Source organism: Clytia hemisphaerica, unplaced genomic scaffold, assembly GCF_902728285.1.
Source record: "Clytia hemisphaerica strain Z4C2 unplaced genomic scaffold, Clytia hemisphaerica genome assembly, whole genome shotgun sequence".
Taxonomy (NCBI): Eukaryota; Metazoa; Cnidaria; class Hydrozoa; order Leptothecata; family Clytiidae; genus Clytia; species Clytia hemisphaerica.
Window position 1 is genome coordinate 1,796,849 of NW_027103621.1, and position 18,133 is coordinate 1,814,981.

General features: G+C 36.4%; 1 protein-coding gene across 1 annotated transcript; it reads left to right on the plus strand.

Annotated features, from left to right (window-relative positions):
• Positions 1–397: 397 nt before the first annotated feature.
• On the plus strand, positions 398–17,265 carry LOC136802294 (EF-hand calcium-binding domain-containing protein 5-like). The gene is made up of 24 exons (XM_067059010.1): positions 398–708; positions 1,530–1,791; positions 2,026–2,195; positions 2,592–2,655; positions 2,884–2,957; positions 3,333–3,488; positions 3,938–4,040; positions 4,818–4,979; positions 5,251–5,397; positions 5,829–5,930; positions 6,142–6,277; positions 7,208–7,289; positions 7,462–7,621; positions 8,094–8,230; positions 8,569–8,867; positions 9,552–9,654; positions 10,446–10,580; positions 10,973–11,122; positions 12,272–12,375; positions 12,643–12,893; positions 13,207–13,303; positions 14,997–15,153; positions 15,623–15,758; positions 16,442–17,265. The coding sequence occupies exons 1-24, from the start codon at positions 448–450 to the stop codon at positions 16,645–16,647; spliced, it is 3,654 nt and encodes a 1,217-aa protein (XP_066915111.1). The 5' UTR covers positions 398–447; the 3' UTR covers positions 16,648–17,265.
• Positions 17,266–18,133: the final 868 nt, after the last annotated feature.

An 18,133-nucleotide genomic window follows, 5' to 3' on the forward strand; every position in this document is an offset into this window, starting at 1 on the left:
GAATGGTTTAAAATGAACTGAATTCTACAAAATGAAATTTAGAATTATGGTTTTGGTATTTCTCCTGAGATGTTTGCGATAGATGCAATAGATTACAAATAAAACTTGTAAATTCTTAATAAAGATTTTTAAATGATCCATTTTTGACGTTATTGAGTATTTTAAGAAGTAATATTTTATCCCTTTGATCATAACTAAATTTGATAAAAATGACAGCTCATAGAATTTGCGACAATTGAATTAAAAAAATGTCGAATCTTTTCGTTGTGCACTGGATAGTTTTTCTGTGTTGTCATAAAGTTGAAATTTGAAGTCATGCCTAGATTTAAATTGCTATACCGACCCTTTCTTCCTGCAGTATTCTTCAATTATGTATTCCTTTTTTATTTTTGTTACAGAAACAAATTATGTAAAAATGAATTGAAAATATTTGAAAAGCAACGCACAATGGAGGTTATAGAACCACTAGAACGCGAAAACACAAAGCTCTCTGACATCGTTGATGAAGTATGGACCAAGCCAAAAGCTGTTAGTGATCTGGCTAAGTTATGGAAATACAAGCGCGAAAAGAGAATCAAAGATTTATACTTGGAAAGGATCAACCAGAAAAGGAAACGTGATTTTGCTTCAGAAAAAGAAATCAATCAACTCGTGGCCAGGAAAATTCCTTTTGAGTATTTAGCACAAGACTGGTTTGAAGAAAAAAAGGTATTTTTTAAATGTAGCTTGAGACCCGGTGCTTTCGTAATAGGCATTCCTTCACAGTGTCAACACACAACCTCTTCTCTTACTTTAGAATGTGCTGTGACAAAAATCCCTAAAAGGGAAGTTAGGGTAAGTAAGACAATCGTGCTCTTCAAGAGGGTAATATTTTCGAAGATTTTTATAATAAAGTCTTTAAGGGTTTGTTTTGATTGAAAGATCTGATGATGCTGATGTAGTAAAAACAAATGCGACAAGATTAGAAAAAAGTTTTGAAAAAATAAAAATACATTGAATAAAAAAACATTCCTCAAACCAAGGGACTTATACTGATACTATTTCGAATGTTTTTATGTTTATAATAAATAGAACGTTTTCTATCTTATAATCAAAACATTCGATTGTAAATTTACTCGAAATCAACTTTGCTATTTTTTTGTTTACAAAAGAATGTGAGGTCACATCTCGAAACAACTTTCGATCTTTCACTTGTTTGCAGGATATCGTTACGTAAAGAAGTAGCTTTAATTTATCTGACTCAGCATGAAGACACTGCCTAAAATAACTTCCTTTTATTCCCGTAGAAAACCTTTAAAAAGAGGGGTCCTCGTAAAGATTGTAGCAAAACTTGCTCTTTATCTCATTTGCCTTTTTCTCTGAATACTATCTTTATCAAACTAGCTTTATCAATGGAAGGTTTTGCTGTTATGATATACGTTTTCTAAACACTATACAAAGTACATACAAAGTACATACAAAGTAGTTGTGACACTAAGGCTGTGGTTTACGCATGGCCCTCGGTGATGCATTGTTTTTTTCACCTCCAGGTCAATACGGATTCACGTGCTTACCTGCTGGAGAATCTAATCCCAACTTTAATCATGGGCGTGGAAAAGCTTCTTTTGGAAGCTGAAAAACGAAAACTTGTTGAGATGGCTGAGCTTACACCTGATTTCAACCCTATAAATTTCTTGGCACAATTTTTGATGAGAAACAACCCGAAATACAGTAATTTTGTGGAAGCTTCGCCTTACGCTAAAACGATACGAAACATGTTGAACAGCTTGAAAGAGCGTGCCTTCGATATGAGTAAGTGTTTTTACATGTCTGCATATGAGAATTTAAAATTTAAGAATTCAACAGTGTGTGGCCAGAGTTGGGCCAACGTTTTTATTATTTATAGTACGTATTTATGTTGATTTTCAGTCATTTCCTAATTTCCTTAAAATTTCAGAATCTCTTAGAATAGAAATGTTTACATTGCCATAGCAGTTGATACACGTGCTCATTAAACTTTTTTGAAATATTATTGTTTATGTTTAGATGAAAGTAATCGCATAGCACGAATGAGAGCTGAAGCAAAGAAACGAAAAGAAGAATTCGAGAAACAACAACAGTTGATTGCTCTTCTAAGGAGAGGACGTCCAGATGCCATACAAGAAATGTTCGTTCTGTGGACCGGTGATCGAAGTGCTGTCATCAGTTTGTCTTTGGTTTGTCACTTGTCAAATTTTATCATTTTTTTTGTGCAAATTGACTGTAACAAAAGCTAATGTTGGAGTTTCATTTGAGAATGCAAAGTCCACAAACTTCAGTCTGTTTGAAAGAGGCTAAAAAGCAGTATCCTAATATTATTATCCTTAGGTTATCTAAAAGTTGTATACACTATTGATAAATGAAGATCATTAACTGCTCTTAGCCCTGCGAGTCTGTGAGGAAATATTAGTTGGGTTATAGTAGTAGAATATTACTTTTAGATATCTTAGGTGCTTTATGTTGTGCTTTATGTGGTTAGGGTTTTGAAAAAATGGTCGATTTCATATATTTCTGCTGTTAATAATGATTTTGCTCCTTCATTTTACCAAAGATAATATATTATTTTGTTTTAGGTTCAAAGTTCAATACGATCATTCGAAGATTACATCGTAATGTTACCTGCAGATATTCAAAAAGGTTTCAAAACAATTTGCATTTCAATTTCCTCGATAATCTAGCACTGTCAGCTTTTCCGTTACCTTTATCTTACCTTTCTCTCGAATCGATCGAGTATGTATGATTATAAATTCCACGTTGAACGTTGAAGAAACCCTTAGAAATCGGGACTTTGCTAAAAAAGATTACCCGGTTGGATGCAAGGAGACTGGGATCACAATCTTAATGATCTCTCTTTTCTTTCACTAGATTCCAGAGATGCATTGAAAATTGTAGAGATTGATATCACTGGCAAACTCATCAACATACGAGAATTTGTCGAGGTATTATTTTCATGCTTTTTAAATCAGCCTCTTACAATTTCATTAATTCTTTCATTAATACTCCCTTCAGGGGTCAAAGCTCTGGCTCAGCGTATTAATCTAAAAAGTGCTATTTGGATACTTTGGAAAAGCTCACTGTACTTTTTGAATTTACTTTGTCAATTTAAGAGGGGCGTTATATTAGAGTAAGGTAGAGACTTCAGGGAGGCTACTACCTCACCCCCTACTCTCTATGTTTTTGATTGATCAATAGCTTAGAATACTTGCTTGAAAAGTGAAGAACTAGCTTCTGGTGAACAGGATCAAAGCATTAAAATCTGATATTAAATTTAATAAAAGTTTGCGCTAACCTATTTTTTACACTTATGTCATCAGTATATCATGAAACGTGCATCGAAACTTGGTTCAGCAGCCTTCAACAAACTCATGGAACACATGTCAGACCTGGCCAAAGAATATCGAAAGTCTGTCTCTTTGGAAAACATTAGAAACATTTTCTCAAACCTCTTCACTGCTGTTGACTTTAGCGATGTGAGTATTCAAGTAGTTTTCTCTAAAGAGGTTTATGAAATTGTTACACAATACACAGCTCCAGGCTTTATTAGGTCTTCCTCGTAGTGTAGGTACTTTTATGTAAGTGAAGAAGATTCCACCTATTCAAATTTTTCTCAGCTCTTATAAAACCTTCAAACGAGTCCTTCCTTAAATTCGTCTTCTTTCTGGCTTAGTTTGAAAGTTCATTGGTATAGTGTTTTCATCGGAGGCAACTTCGAGCTACCCTCTTAATGTTAACTTTATTTTCCTGATAAGATAAATAACACACTGATGATTGATTATGTTTTCGGTATTGTAAAAAAGAACTGCTAGCTCGTGGTAACGCAGAATTCACATACACAGGGAAATGTTGAACATATTGACTGTATATAGCAGAAATAAGATGTAATAGATATTTATTTTATTTGTTTATTTTTGTTTTGCAGTCAGGATACTTGGATCGGCAACGAATCTTGTCATTGTTGTGCATGTACTATGATAGTTTGAAGCATGACCCTGTACAATTCTCACTGAAGGACCCTAGGATGTGTAAGATTTTCTTGGCATCCATTTTTCCCTTGCAAAATCAATTCAATCTATTTATTTTCAATCAAATTCTCTATTAGCCTTAATCGTCCAATGATAGTGTCAGTGTTAATTTGTTATTTGGTTGGGTGACTACTGTTGTAGATAGTTACTCAATGTAAAAGGATGTATTACATATTATATCTAGAACGGAACCTAATATTCTTCTTGCTTGCTCGTATTGATTAAAAGAAGAAAAAAAGTTGCTGAAAGATCGAAAAATCCTAAATAGAACACCGACCTTTTATAACCTGATATTTTTTAATGATCCTGAATAATATTGGTAGCCACCTTTTTATAAATCCTATACTATGGACCAATCAATCTTGCACCAAACAGCATAAAAGGCATCAAGTTCAAGTTTACGAAGGCCCAATCCTCTTCAGGCTACTTTTTCAAGCACTTTTTTACCACCGTTATTCGGTAGAAATATGAATAAATAGAACTAGAGAAATGACGGTACAAAAAGCTTGAAGGAAAATCGACTCGATGCAATAAGTCGAACAAAAGTATCAAGGTCGTTTGTTCTAAATTAAGTTAGAATTTTTATACTATTAAGGATGCATAAAAACACCTATTTAAGGCTTATCATTTAGAGGGCAAAAATGTTCTTCATAACCCAACCATGGTGGTTGATATTAAAAGTGCTTGATGGAAAATAGCCTGCTTGTAGTATTTGGGTTAACAGGTGTATTGTGTGTACGCACATCTCACATTCTCTGTTTTACCTTCTTCACACAGGGCCTGTGAGTGAGCTTTCAGAAGAAGAGGATGAGGTTGCACAGTACAACGAAAAACTTCGCAGTAGGGATTACACCGATGCTCAAAGCACCATCAATGAAGAAGACGAAGGAGAGCGATCTGATAATACGGATGTCGAAACTTCCAGCAATGCGGAATCGGGTACGAAGTATATTCTTTCTTTTTTTTATAAACGTTAGTCGTAATTCGAAACGTGATGGGCAGGAGCTGCCTATCGTGTCTGCCAGAGAAATTGCCACGTTTTTAGATCTCTTTTTTAGGTTCTTTGATTGTCTTATGCATTTTCGGACCTACAAATTTTCAGTTATTGAGATCAAAAGTTTTTCAAACTTTTTTACCTTATAAATTAAAATAAGGTACTAATATTTCGAGAAAATTCGAAAAACAACCAAACTTTTTTCTCCTATCATAGAGACAAGTCTTGGCAAATACATGTCCACAACGAACACCAAAGCAAAGAGTGGTGGAGGTGGTGTTGGTGAATCGGACAATGAGTCCACGCGCTCTGATGGAACCAACAAAACGAACAAACCAAAACTGGATGACATTCAAGAAAATGGTACGGTAAACCTGGTTTCTCTTAGTTTTTGGGAGGACAAAGAAGATTTAAAAATCTATTTGTTTCCTAATTATTTAGTTTGGAGCTCCTTACCTTATTTTTATTTACCCGTTTTCAACTGATTGTAGAATAACCCTTTCCTTAGCAAGAATCTTTTTCATTTTCTTTGCACAACACGTGGCAGAGTATATGGTTGTCTATGTCATCAAATGACCAAAGAAGAACAGTCTTTAGACTACTGGCAATAAAAGATTATATTACTATAATGACCTGGGATTCAGACTTTATCGGACCACTATAGCAAAAAAAAAGATGTTTTGGCCACTGTCTTCCGGTGTGTATGCAAGTGATTTTATACTTTAAACTAATTCAAAGCTATCTTTATTATTCTACCAAACCTTAAATTGGCCAATTTTCTTTCTCTCTTGTAGAGGTGGTGGATAACTTCACGTCATCAGATGAAAGAAGTGACGAAGAGAATGAGAAAAGAGAAGCGGAGATTCGTGACATCATGTACTCACGGTCCTCTTCTGGTATGGAAAAGAAAAATTTCCTCTTCAAAAAGGGATTCGCATAACTTAAATTTGCCAAATCTTGCGAACCTTTCATTTCGTGAAACGCGCTTCTCGCAAAACATTCTGCTTTCAAAGAATCGTATATTTAAAGAACGATGAATGGATAAATTTTATATAGACAAGATTTTCTGATGAAAATGACTCTCACTCATTTTTCGTTTCATGAAAGGTACTGAACCAGAAGCTATATTCGGCGTTTCGAGGCCGTTTTCAGCGACTCAAGCCAAACCGTTCAATAAAGAAAGAATGTCACAGGATCAATTTGTCAACTTGCTCATCAATTTTGTTGGGGAGGATCCAATGAAGTGAGTGAACGTCTTCTTTCTAATTCTAATCATTGGTTTAGTTTTAACTTTTTACGAGAATATCTCCTACAATGTTCACTAGACCAGCGGCCGAGGTAGTGAATTGTGTCACTTCGTAGGGCACCCCTTAGATCAGGGCAAATTTTTGATATTATGCTCCTAATATGCTCCGTTGTCCAAATCTCGAGATATTTTGGTTTAAATATTGAAAATTATCGATATTTTTTGCTGAGTCAGCAGTTTTTCAGCATATTTAACCACCTTAAAAATGGATTATCTCGAGATTTAGACATAGAAAGTTAACAAACCATACCATTTTTGGATACTACTAATTCAGGGCTATCCAGCCGTGGGAATGATTTTTTCTGAAAATGCTTCTAGGAAAATGCTGACGTCATCGGAAAACGTCGATTTTTCGCCTTAAAAATGCCATTTCTCGGCACCAGCTGGTCGAAACTTAAAAAATAACCCCATTTTCTTTATCTACTTTTCAAGCTGAATCAGTTGGTAGCATCAGATATTTGATTTTCAGACTTCGAAAAAACCGTTAGTAAAGGGGGGGACCCTTGATAAGTTCTATCGATTAACTAAAAATCGATTCACTCGAAAACTGCAGGAGATTCGAAGGGCAAATTTTTTTTTTTTGTCAATTCTACACCCTATTAGGAGCACAATATCAAAAATTTGCCCTGATCTAAGGGGTGCCCTACGAAAACCATTTTTAAGGCCTTTTCTGAACCTCGGACGCTGGCCTACACCTTAGTTCATTTAATTAACGTGACTCACTCAACGTGCTCTTAGTCCTCTGGGTTGATTTTTCTCGAGCATATGCATGGGACTTGACGGTTATCTTGACACAATAGTCCATTTACAATATTACGCTTTACTCTCAAAGCGTTAGACACATATTACGGTCATTTCTCTTTTCAGTTCTGCGGTGGAGAATTTGGTACGCTTTCTACGTAACGGTTACGTGGAGACGGAAGAGGAACGTAACGAACGTCTCGAAAAGGTTTGTAGTACTTTTGAATTGTACTTAATCGGATGAAATCTCATGAATCATTAAACATTGTATTTTAAGTCTTAAAATGGCGAAAGCTTTGTATTCCAACAGCCCAACTTCCTTAGCTATCAGAAGAAGCCTTATGGCTGATTAACCGATTCTTTGTCTCTTTCATTTATAGACTCGACATAAAGCAACAGAGATCCGACGTAAGATACAAATCGACCAACTGTTCGAACTGTGGGACATTGACGCGTCCGGCTTCTTGGAGACAGACGAAGTGGAAATGGTGTTGGCCAGATGGAGAGAGGAAGAAATCTCCGATCATGTCAATCGTGAAGGTATTACTTTTCAACTTTAGAGTTTTTTTCTGATCGAGAACTCCCTTCAGGGCCCTTTCTAGACCTCTATGTTCTGGGTTTAAACCTAATAATGTTAATTGTAGCATTTTATCATCATAATCGTGTGTTCGGCTGTATCTTCAATATTAAGTATGTATAAGAGAGCTAAGAAACGTTTCCCCCTCGGTGATTTGAGCAAAAATCTTATCATCAAACTTAGAGAAATAGCTTATTTTCAAAAGTCAAAATAAACGAAAATGGTTGGTACCATCTGATAGAGCATGAAATTCTGAGCAAAAAATTGTATTACAACAACTCTCTGAATAAAACACACAAAGGAATACAGCCGCCTGAAGTTCAAAAACATACCGATGTCTTATTTTTCCCTACTATACGGAGTTTTAGCACTTAATGGGTTTACAAAGAGTATGAATGAATTGTTTCTTAAATAGCTTTCGATTTTTCTTGTTAGCGTGTCACACATTCGAGGAAACTTTTTCAAAGATATCACGTGGTATGTTCAAGAGGTTGATTGAAGATGTTTGTTCCAAGTTCAAGGATGATGACGTCTTCGATCGGTTGATCCAGTTCATCACCAAAAGTGTCCAGGTGAGAATCTTATCTTCCAAATGATGCCAACCCAGCTGGCCACAACGTTGTTTCAACGTTCATATAACGTTATATGGACGTTGTGGACGTTAGATAAACGTTGAAACGACGTTATGTGCCAGCTGGGAAAGACTTTGTTTAAATTCTTCCATCGTCATCCTTCGATCCGAGAGGATTCTTTAATATGAATTATGATGACACTGTCCTCGTCGACATTCAAATACCGAAAGAAGAAAAAGATTTTATCGAAGTTTATCCTGGAAAGAATTATCATTGAAGTAAAAATTCTTGAATGATTAAAAATACACTTCTTTTCTCCGAATTTATTTTTTTCAAAGCGTTCGTTCGAAGAACAAAAACGTGGCGAATTCCGTAAACGCTGGCTCAATAACATCGACTTCAGTGCACGCACGTCTGGCGCTATGGTCGACCCCGTTTTCAAGACTGTCTTCAGTGTTATAGAGCACGACTCCTTTAGGCACGGGAAAGAAAAGAAGATATGTGCTTACGTAGCCTTCTTGGAGCCTAACGAAAGCAAATTGACCAACGTGAAGGGAACGCACATCTTACGTTATATTGCGTGTACGACCAGCGACAATGACTACGTCCTGAATCGTGTATTGCATCGTGGAATGAGGTATATCGACATCAAATTGCCTTTGATGCTAATTTTATTTACCTTATCGGCCTATTTTACGCCGGCCCTTATTGGCGTTATTTTTGGGCTCGTGGCGTAATAAGGGCCGGTGTTAAAAGGACCGGTGTAAAAAGGCCCAAAATTTGATTCAAAAGGCATAATAAAACAATTGATTTTCAATGGAATTCTCAACAGTTTATTACTGAAAGATGACCATTTTAATGTAAATTTTAGTTAATACTTATAATACTTTTGAACCCTGAATAGCGATTTTTACAAGTTTTGGCGTTATTGACGGCTCTAATTGGCGTAAGCCCAAAATTAGGCTGTGGCGGAATAAGGGCCGGCGTAAAAAGGGCCGATAAGGTATTAATTAATACCATGAAGCTCCAGGGTATAATATACAGTCGTAGAACAACAATCATTTAGCAAGTGTGTGAATGTAATGAAACGAAAAGCTTGTAAAAATACGGGATAAGAATATTGTTCTTCCCGCTATCGAAAACAATGAATCCCAAGTGCTTGAGAATTTGCGTTTTGAACTGCAAATGGAAAGAGCCAAATGATACTGTTAGTTATTTACTGTTAGTTAGTTAGTTATTTACTATCATTTCGAGATTGTTGGCAAAGATATCCACCAAGGTGTAAGATCAAGCAAATAACCCTTACTTTATTTTACCACAGGTGTATCGCCTTTAACGCGACAGATACCGGCAAACCGATACACGTGCCACGCGTCATCAACCATGGAGGTGTCCATCTATGGAATCCCAATCGTCGAGATGACGTAATCCTTTCTTTAGTTTTCCAACATATCATGACAAATTTTTAGAAATATCCTTGAAACGTTTTTTGCACCCTGTCCACTGCCTCTACTACTATGTTTTTATTTATTGAAAATATATTATGGAAGATTGGAATAGTCACCACTGGACTAAGCTATACATATATTTTATATGTGCTAAGTAATTTCCGCCATTATGGAAGCTAACGTTCGAATCTGTAGAGGAGATTCCTTACGCAAATCGAACATTTGCGTCCATAATGGCGAACATTACGTAACTTAACAAAGCATGAAAAAACTCACCTTCGATCGGGATTTTTTTGAAAGATGTACCCACAAAGAAGCCAATGATTTTAATTTTTTTCTCAACGGCACTACATCAAAATATTTCATGAAAAAGTAGATTTACTGTGGACACTGTTTCTTGATCCTGAAATCTTTGAGTAGGATCCTAATGGTACCTTTACTCAATATGGGTGAAGCATTATTAAACGGAAAGTTTTATTAAATTATGAATTGACCCACATCGAGTAGTTCTACCTACCATTAGGGTACCACTTTTCTAACTTTTATAGCTTACTATATAAAGCGCTCTAAATACACTGGTATCGAGTGGTACCGCAATCAGGGTATCCCTTTAAAAAAGATCAAAGATTTTGTTCGTCAGGTCAAGTAAGGTCTCCAGATGTTTTTAAAGCTCAGTGGACCAGATAAGGGTTATTAATTGACGTAGATCTGACGTAGATTTGAGTTATTCAATATTTTAGCTTAACCATGTTTCTTTTTATGTCTAGAAAATCGAGGGTTCGTTCATATGTTTACCGTTGAAAGATCACGAAAAAGTGGTTCTTGGTATGCTGGGTATCGATACAATGGCCGATCCTCATGAGAAAGCAATCTTTGTCACCCATGAAATCTCATTCTATCAGGTAAAAAGTTCGTGAGAAGCGACCCGAACAATCCGAGGTCGCAAATGATTTCCTTGGATTTCTTTACTTTAACCTCGACCCGTCTCTTTTAAGTGAGCCCATAGACATTGAGTACATCAAATCCCTGGTAAGGCCTAGCTGGGAATCAAACTCAAAAATTTACACCGTCTCCTTTACGGCACGGCCGCTAATCAATGATCACGATGCGTTTTCAATTCAGTGGAAAACCATCTTCAGATTAACCATATGGCGTGCGATCATTACCTAAGCAGATTGCAGCTGCTTATTGATTCCTGAATCACCTGAAATGAACGTAAAACAACAATGTTTTTCATAGCTATCTTTATTATTTTCTACTCGAGGTTAAGATTGTTGTTTCATTATATTGACAGGGCGTTGCGAAGGCGTTGAGTCAAGCCATTCAGTTCATCGACATGCGACAAAAGACCATCAAAATCTCCGAGTCTGCAGTTTCCTGGATTCTTCGTCGTTCACCACATGTTCATGAAGTCATCCTCTACCTCGTCGAACCCGCTTTGAAGGTGACGATCTCTCTTTAATGCGGATTAGCCCTCATTCTGCCACAACTTCGAGTTTACGACATTTAAGGCCGATAATAAAGGTCAATTAATAAGACCAAACGCTTGAGAAAGATTGAGAGATTGGCTTCAAAACAATAAAATCACATTAAATTTCCTAACTTAGAAGTTTTTGAAAATGGAGATCGGTGTTTTTCGTGGGGTTTAAGATATTGAGCAGAAAAAGAATGACAACTTTTAAGGGTTTAGAGAAGTATTTCCGAGATCTACGGCTCAGATTGTTTTTAAATTTGTTCTTTATCCCAAAGTTCTTATTTAACCGTTCTGATACACGCTTTTTTTTATATAAGAATACACTTTATAAGAATGTCCATGATGAAAATGGCCAAAAAATTAAGAATATGGTAAGAATATCACCATCATGAAATTTAGTAACTGAACCTAAGAATGCCATTTCTAATGCATTTTAACCTGTAGATTGCCAATTTCGATCTTAACCTAAGAATACCCTAAGAATATTTTTCGACGATTTTTGCCAAAAAGTTAAGAATATCCATGATGAAATGAAAAAACACCATTCTTATAAAAAAAAAGCGTGTAGCGAGGTTAAGTATCGGAATAAGGCCCCCCCCCCCTCAGCGGACCCTCAATTCACGCAATCACGCAATATTTTTGCGAAATTCACGCATTCGCGCAAATTTTTCTCGAGTTTCACGCAATAACCGGGAAACATTGGAAAATCTGGAAAACTGCACATAATCGGTGGAAAAAAAGGGAAAATTCACGTATTCACGTACAAAATAGCCCAGATTCACGGATTCACGCAATCAAAAAGTACATTTTCACGTTCACGCAAGTTTTTTCAATTCACGCATTCACGCATTTTTTTTCAATTTTCACGCATTCACGCAACCGAAAATGCCCATTCACGCAATCACGCAAACCGCTGGGGGGCCGTATAATCACGACGACGGACAAAAAATGTAATAGGCTAGTGAGTTTCAACCAATCAAATCCCGTATTTTGATTAGCCTATAACAATCTTCGTCCGTCGGTGTCATTATCCTGGTATAGTAATAACAACGTGGGTAGAACATTATGGATGGTGTAACAATCAAAAATTTACTAATTTTCCTTGTTTATTTTTGTCAGGTCACTGAAGGGTCAGTTTTGCGAAAGATGGCGACTCTTTCACACAATAGTATCACCAAACCAGACATTCCACCACGGTTGGAGAGACGTGACAATCTTTTCAGGTAAGTTGATGTATACAGCTGACCCTCTCTAACTCAGTGTTCTATTATTCAATACGCTCTAGTATTCGATAATATTGAAAGTAACCAAGAAAAAACTCTCATAAACGATGTTCTACTATTCGATGTAAATCCAATTCCGCTTGAGATTCGAATTAGAGAACATCAACTGTAATTTTCTCTTGCCTGAAATGAAAAGATTTCAGCAGGAAGCAAACACGTCAATATTTTATTCGTTATTGTTGATACCATCTTTTTCTTCACCTGTAGAGACTACTTGTTCAAGTGCGTTGACACGTCCGAAACATTAACAGCGGACGCGTACGGAGAACGTCATTTCGCGTTCCCATTACGCGACGCGGAAGGTATGGTGGTCTCCATAGTGGATATCTCCATCGGCAAATTGCGCACATTGCCACCGCACGAGTTGAAGGAGATACATCGCATGTTGAAACTGTTGGAGATGGCTCAGAAAGAAATGACCATGGAAGTGGCCGGTGAAAACAAAACCATCGTTCTTGGTAAGTTACACGCTTTACGAAAATTCCTGAGGAAGGGGTGCCTTACGCCACGCTCATTTTTGACTGGATACCGCCAGTAAGTACCTAGGAGTGCCGCGACTCGTGCTTTATTTGTTAGTGTTAGAACCGATAGAGACGGCGTAATCGGACATAGACTCAATCAAGGTTGACAGATTGAGAGTTTCTCAGAATGGCCCTTTAGCTTAACCACATTTCTCTCAGACTGGTATTTTCCCCTTGTATTTGAAAGTGGTGTTCATTGAATAGAGATATTTAAATATAACATTTTGTCATCTTTTTTTTTTTGCTTCAGAGGTTGAGAAAGAACATCAGAACATGCGTATAGACGTCTTATTTGATCGAATCATGTTGCAAGATTTACGAGCCAATGTCGGACGTCTCGATGCAAGGTAAGAGGGAGGAGCTACTAAAGGAAGAGCTTTATAACTGTATTACTTCGAACATGAACATATAAACGACTGGACATCCATCTCCTTTGTATTTTTGAAGATAACACTGATAGCTTCGTTGCCGCCTCGTTAAAATCACCAAATGAAACAATAAATTTTGATGGTATATCTCTTGGGAATACCTTGCTAAAACGTCAAAACTTCGACAAAAGTCTCTGTTGTTCTACTCTTCTCAAGTTTTTTATCTATATCATAGCAAAGATAACTGAGGCAAAATCATCGTCAGCTTGTCAAAACTCCGACTAATATTTCTAAATTTTGACTTAAAAGTGTCTAATAATTTTAGAGAGTGTCACATTCTAATTTCGATATTCTTATGACACAGGCTCTCAACTTTGGCAAGCTATTTTTTTCAAGTCATAAAAAAAATTATTGGAGTGACAAAAGGGATTCAAAAGTATACACGCAGTTGAAATTCTGCATTTTAGAGTTGAAAATGTTGATAAAATATATTGCAAACTTGTGAAAAAATTCGAAAATAATTTTTTTGTGCATTAGGAGTAATGTTCAAGCTCTATCAATCCTTTTACCTAGATAATTGAAATAAATAAAATTATGACGGAATATTGTCGGATTTTTCATACCAATTTTGAAATACAGGCGGCAACGAAGCTCGCTTCAAAGAGACAATAAAAGATAGATGTCCAGTCGTTTATATGTTCATGCTTCGAATAAACGCCCCCTTCTTTTAAAGGCCCCTCTCGAATAAACGCCCCTTCTAAAAGGAAAATTATTTAACAAACGCCCCCCTCAAATAAACGCCCCCTCTAGGGAGCGTTTATTAGAAACTTGTGACTTAAATACTTTGAGACAAGCTTTGATTAGAACTGAAAAGGAAGATTTTAGTCTTTTTTGTAACCAGATCAGTTTTGATGCAATTTTAGTCGCTGACCCAAAGAAATTTGCACTGAAATCCTGGTATAGAACTAAAACAAAGAGTAGATTTGCTCTAAATATTCGACGTTATAATAATAAACGCCTCCTTCTTTTAAACGCCCCCTTGAATAAACGCCCCTTCTTAAATCTTCGTTTATTCGAAGTAATACGGTATGCCTATTTCATTTGCTACAGAAAGCATTGAACAATGGCTTCTACCCCGGATGTTGTTTTTCTCGTCCTGTTTACCAGCGTTATATGTTCTTGACATGTCTTTTTTATTCGATTAAAAAAGGATTAAAAATTCGTATTTTATTTTCGTTTTCTTTCATTTCTTAGAAATTTCATTTGGTGGCCCACTAGAAAGTTTAAGCAATTTATTAACTCAACTGGATGAATCTCCCCGTCTCGTGACACGGGAACCCCTCAAATGCTCTATTTGTCTTAGTTGCCTTTGGAGATTCGATTGACTTCAAAAAGAAGGAAAATTTGTAAACCGGAATTTGTAAAATCTGACTCATATCGCCATTCATTGTCAAAGAAATGAAGCCAGTTCATTCCTACCTGTTTCAAGGAATACTCTCTGAATGTTCTGCCAAGGTTCAACGAAAGTTAATCTGCTGATTGGCGTAGATAATTTGCTAATAAATGACTTCGCGTGAAATCGTGCAAGTTTCTGACACCGGTCTGAAATAAGGCATTCTGCTAAAATGATTATATCTTAAATCATCGCCTAATCTTCACGTTTTCACTTTAGAGCGTTCGCAGAGATCAAATCATATAAAGATCCACCCAAGATCATCCACGATATTTTGAAAGCCGTTCTCATCCTCTACTTCCAATCCAAAGCTGAGAAAGAAGAAGAGAACAACAATTATGAGCACACACTTGATCCAATCGCTGAAGAGCAACAGGTAGCAACCCTCTGGTTGTTTCTCAGTAGAATATTGAATGTGACTTGTGTGATCATTTCACTGTAGCTTTTTCGGTAAAACGATATCATGGAAATTTGAAGATGGTGGGTGCGCTTCAACTGAGCCATTTCAAAAACCTTCTCAATCTAAAGTAAAGAACGAGTGGAGAGGTGTAAACATTCTTCTGCATGTTTGAGGAAATTTACGTTCAAACAAATCGCATTGTTTCGATGCAAAGTTATTTTCAACCGCAGCCCCGTTTAGTCGGCTACAGGGTTGAAATTTACTACAGTATACAGTGACTTCTTTTTAAAAGTATGGATCTTCACCTAATTCTGCCCGGCTCATTCTTCGGTTCTGTTTGTTTTGTGTTTTTTTCTCTCGAGATTTTGTGTCGGCCAATTAAAACCAGCATGTTCTGTTAGTTAAATATCCCCTTCTAACTTCACTTCATTGCTTCCCTTGACAGATGGAAAGACTTGAGGAATGGACAGCAGCCAAACAATTCGTCAACAGCGACTTGGTGAAGTGGATCACTGATTTTGACCCCACCGCTGGTAGTGGAACAACCAAAGGTGGAGAGAAATTGTCACAACTACTCGGAGGTATGGTTATCATTTCAATCATAAAATCCGGTAATCCAACTGTAGCCTGAGAAAGTTTCTCTTTGTTTAATGTGTTCACATTTAAAGAAAATTGAGCCATAATTTTCTCTACTAAAAGATACACGCCATTTATAAGAATGTACTCTGTAAGAATATCCATAATTGTTGGATTAAGAATATAGTTAGAAACATAAAATCAAAAATTTGGCAACTGAACCTAAGAGTGCCGATTCAAGGCTAAATCTGGGGTATTTTTAGAGCATTTTTTAGGCTTAAAACCCAGAATGCTATTTAAGTTGATAGATATCAAAGGAAAGGAGATCAACGCAACCTGGAACTAAATCGAATATAATGAATAAGAATCGGGCAATTGGATTTTATCAATTTTCTGGCGAAATTAGAAAATGACACTGAGATCAAATGAAATATTTTTCTTGCCGAAGTTTAATTATTCTCGGTTAAGTAGGTGATTGGCTTATGTATTGCTGTTTTTGGACTGTGAACCTTTTGAGAAAGAATCAAGAAGTCGTGTCGAGTTGAAGATTTCTTGAATTGAAAGACGCGGTCCGACTTTTTAGAATCAGTGTAAAAAGTTTCAACTAAAAGACGACGTTTTTCGTTTTGTTCATTTTCAAAAACCCTTTTTCTAGCCATGTCTCAAAATGATTCCTTTCTTTCGACAGACATCATGCCAGGTGCAGTTACAAAACACGGTTCGTTACCTGCTCAATATATGTTCAATTGGGCGTTCGTTTGTCTCTCACTCATCGAACATACTAACAAGATGAAGCTCATCCGTAACAAGAGGGCGACCGGAGGCGGCGCTACTGGCCATACACCCAATGAAAATATCGAAGAAGTGGGCGGTGCTGGATTAGATGGCGAATAAGTAGGGTGACTTGTTTGGAGTGCAGATATCTAGTAATAGGTTTGTTTTAGATTGTGCGGTCGTTTTCTTTATGTCTAATTTGCTCCGAATTCTGAGGCTTATTGCAATTCTTTGATTCCATTTTTTCAGATGTATTTATCGCGGTTTGAACTGCAGGAAATCTCTATTGTCATTTGAATGCTTTCTATTTCACCACATTTGATGCATTTTTTATAATCAACTCAGATTTTGGGCTAAAGCGTAGCATTTTTGCTCGATTTCTGAAAGATTTTCCATAATATGAGTTAGTATTATACCATATTTAGCTTTTCTTTGTGAGATGTAAAAGATTTTTTCTAATTGCTTATAAAAAAGTGTAAGGCTAGCCCCAAATATAATCGATCCAAAAACGAAACTGCAAATACATTAAGTCTATCGGAGTAATGGAAATTAACAAGATATTTATTGTACATATTTCAGTGTGTATGTTTATAAGGTATGAGCTAATAAAGTTTGCATTTTTATTTTTTAACAGAAATTCTATTTTTTTACTTCAGATGATAATATATTTTTTGGTTTGAAGATATAACAGTATTTTGTACATAGTTTCATGCAATAACAAAGAAATGAGAGATCAAATCATGTTCGCTTTTTTAGGCTGTACCCGGTTCGCTGTTTTGTGCAGTTTCTGAACAATTAAATTTTTTCTGAAACGAGTTCTTATGAGACAACATTACGGAAATTAAAACTTGACTCCTTAGCCCGTATTCGTGAAATCCTTCTTATTTTCTACGAATTCTGCCGAATACTATTTCAGGTGATTTCAGGCCTATTCATGATGGTATTAAATCCACGGGACATATTTTTCAAAAACAATGAAATCATGAATAACAATTCTCACTAAACCTTTTGTCCTTGCTCGACAACACCCTAAATAAAACTTCGGATAGCGTCTGCAAATTAAATGCACGTTTGACCATGACTTGTTACAAATTTAGACTTCTCAATTTAGTATAAATAAAGTAGACGTGTGTCACATCAAATTGGAGAGAATCTCAATTCGATATCAAAACACTGTGTTGGAATCAAAATGAAGATATTTCTGTTGGTCATCTTCTTTGCAGCAGTTTGTCGTCAAGGTATGTTCAAAGATGAATGAAAAGAAGTTTTTCTTGCTTCGGTGGTGTTTCTGGAAGTCACTCAGGAAAGATCGGGAGAGGGGTGTCTACCTGGCCAAACTCTCTTTATCAGACTTAAAATGATATCATAACAGGCCATTAATTTTCAAAGATTAGGGTCCATTTTTTAACAGTGAACCACCGGTCTTCATGCGGCCGGTGCCCCCTTTCTGGGCTTCAATGCCGTTCCAAGTTGAAGCTACAAAATGTGAGGAAAATGTTTAGCAACAAACTCTTGGAGCAATTTTTAAACGGTCTGCACCCATATATCGCTCCTGTTTTTGGACCTAACTCGGAGGTCCTAAAATTGAGCCATGTCCGATGGAGCC

What these genes read in the sequence shown, in the direction of transcription:
- LOC136802294 (XM_067059010.1), top strand. Translation starts at nt 448, where the DNA reads ATGGAGGTTATAGAACCACTAGAACGCGAAAACACAAAGCTCTCTGAC. An exon ending in ACATACGAGAATTTGTCGAG is followed by an intron (nt 2,958 to 3,332) that starts GTATTATTTTCA and finishes TTATGTCATCAG; the next exon opens with TATATCATGAAACGTGCATC. An exon ending in AGACGTGACAATCTTTTCAG is followed by an intron (nt 12,376 to 12,642) that starts GTAAGTTGATGT and finishes CTTCACCTGTAG; the next exon opens with AGACTACTTGTTCAAGTGCG.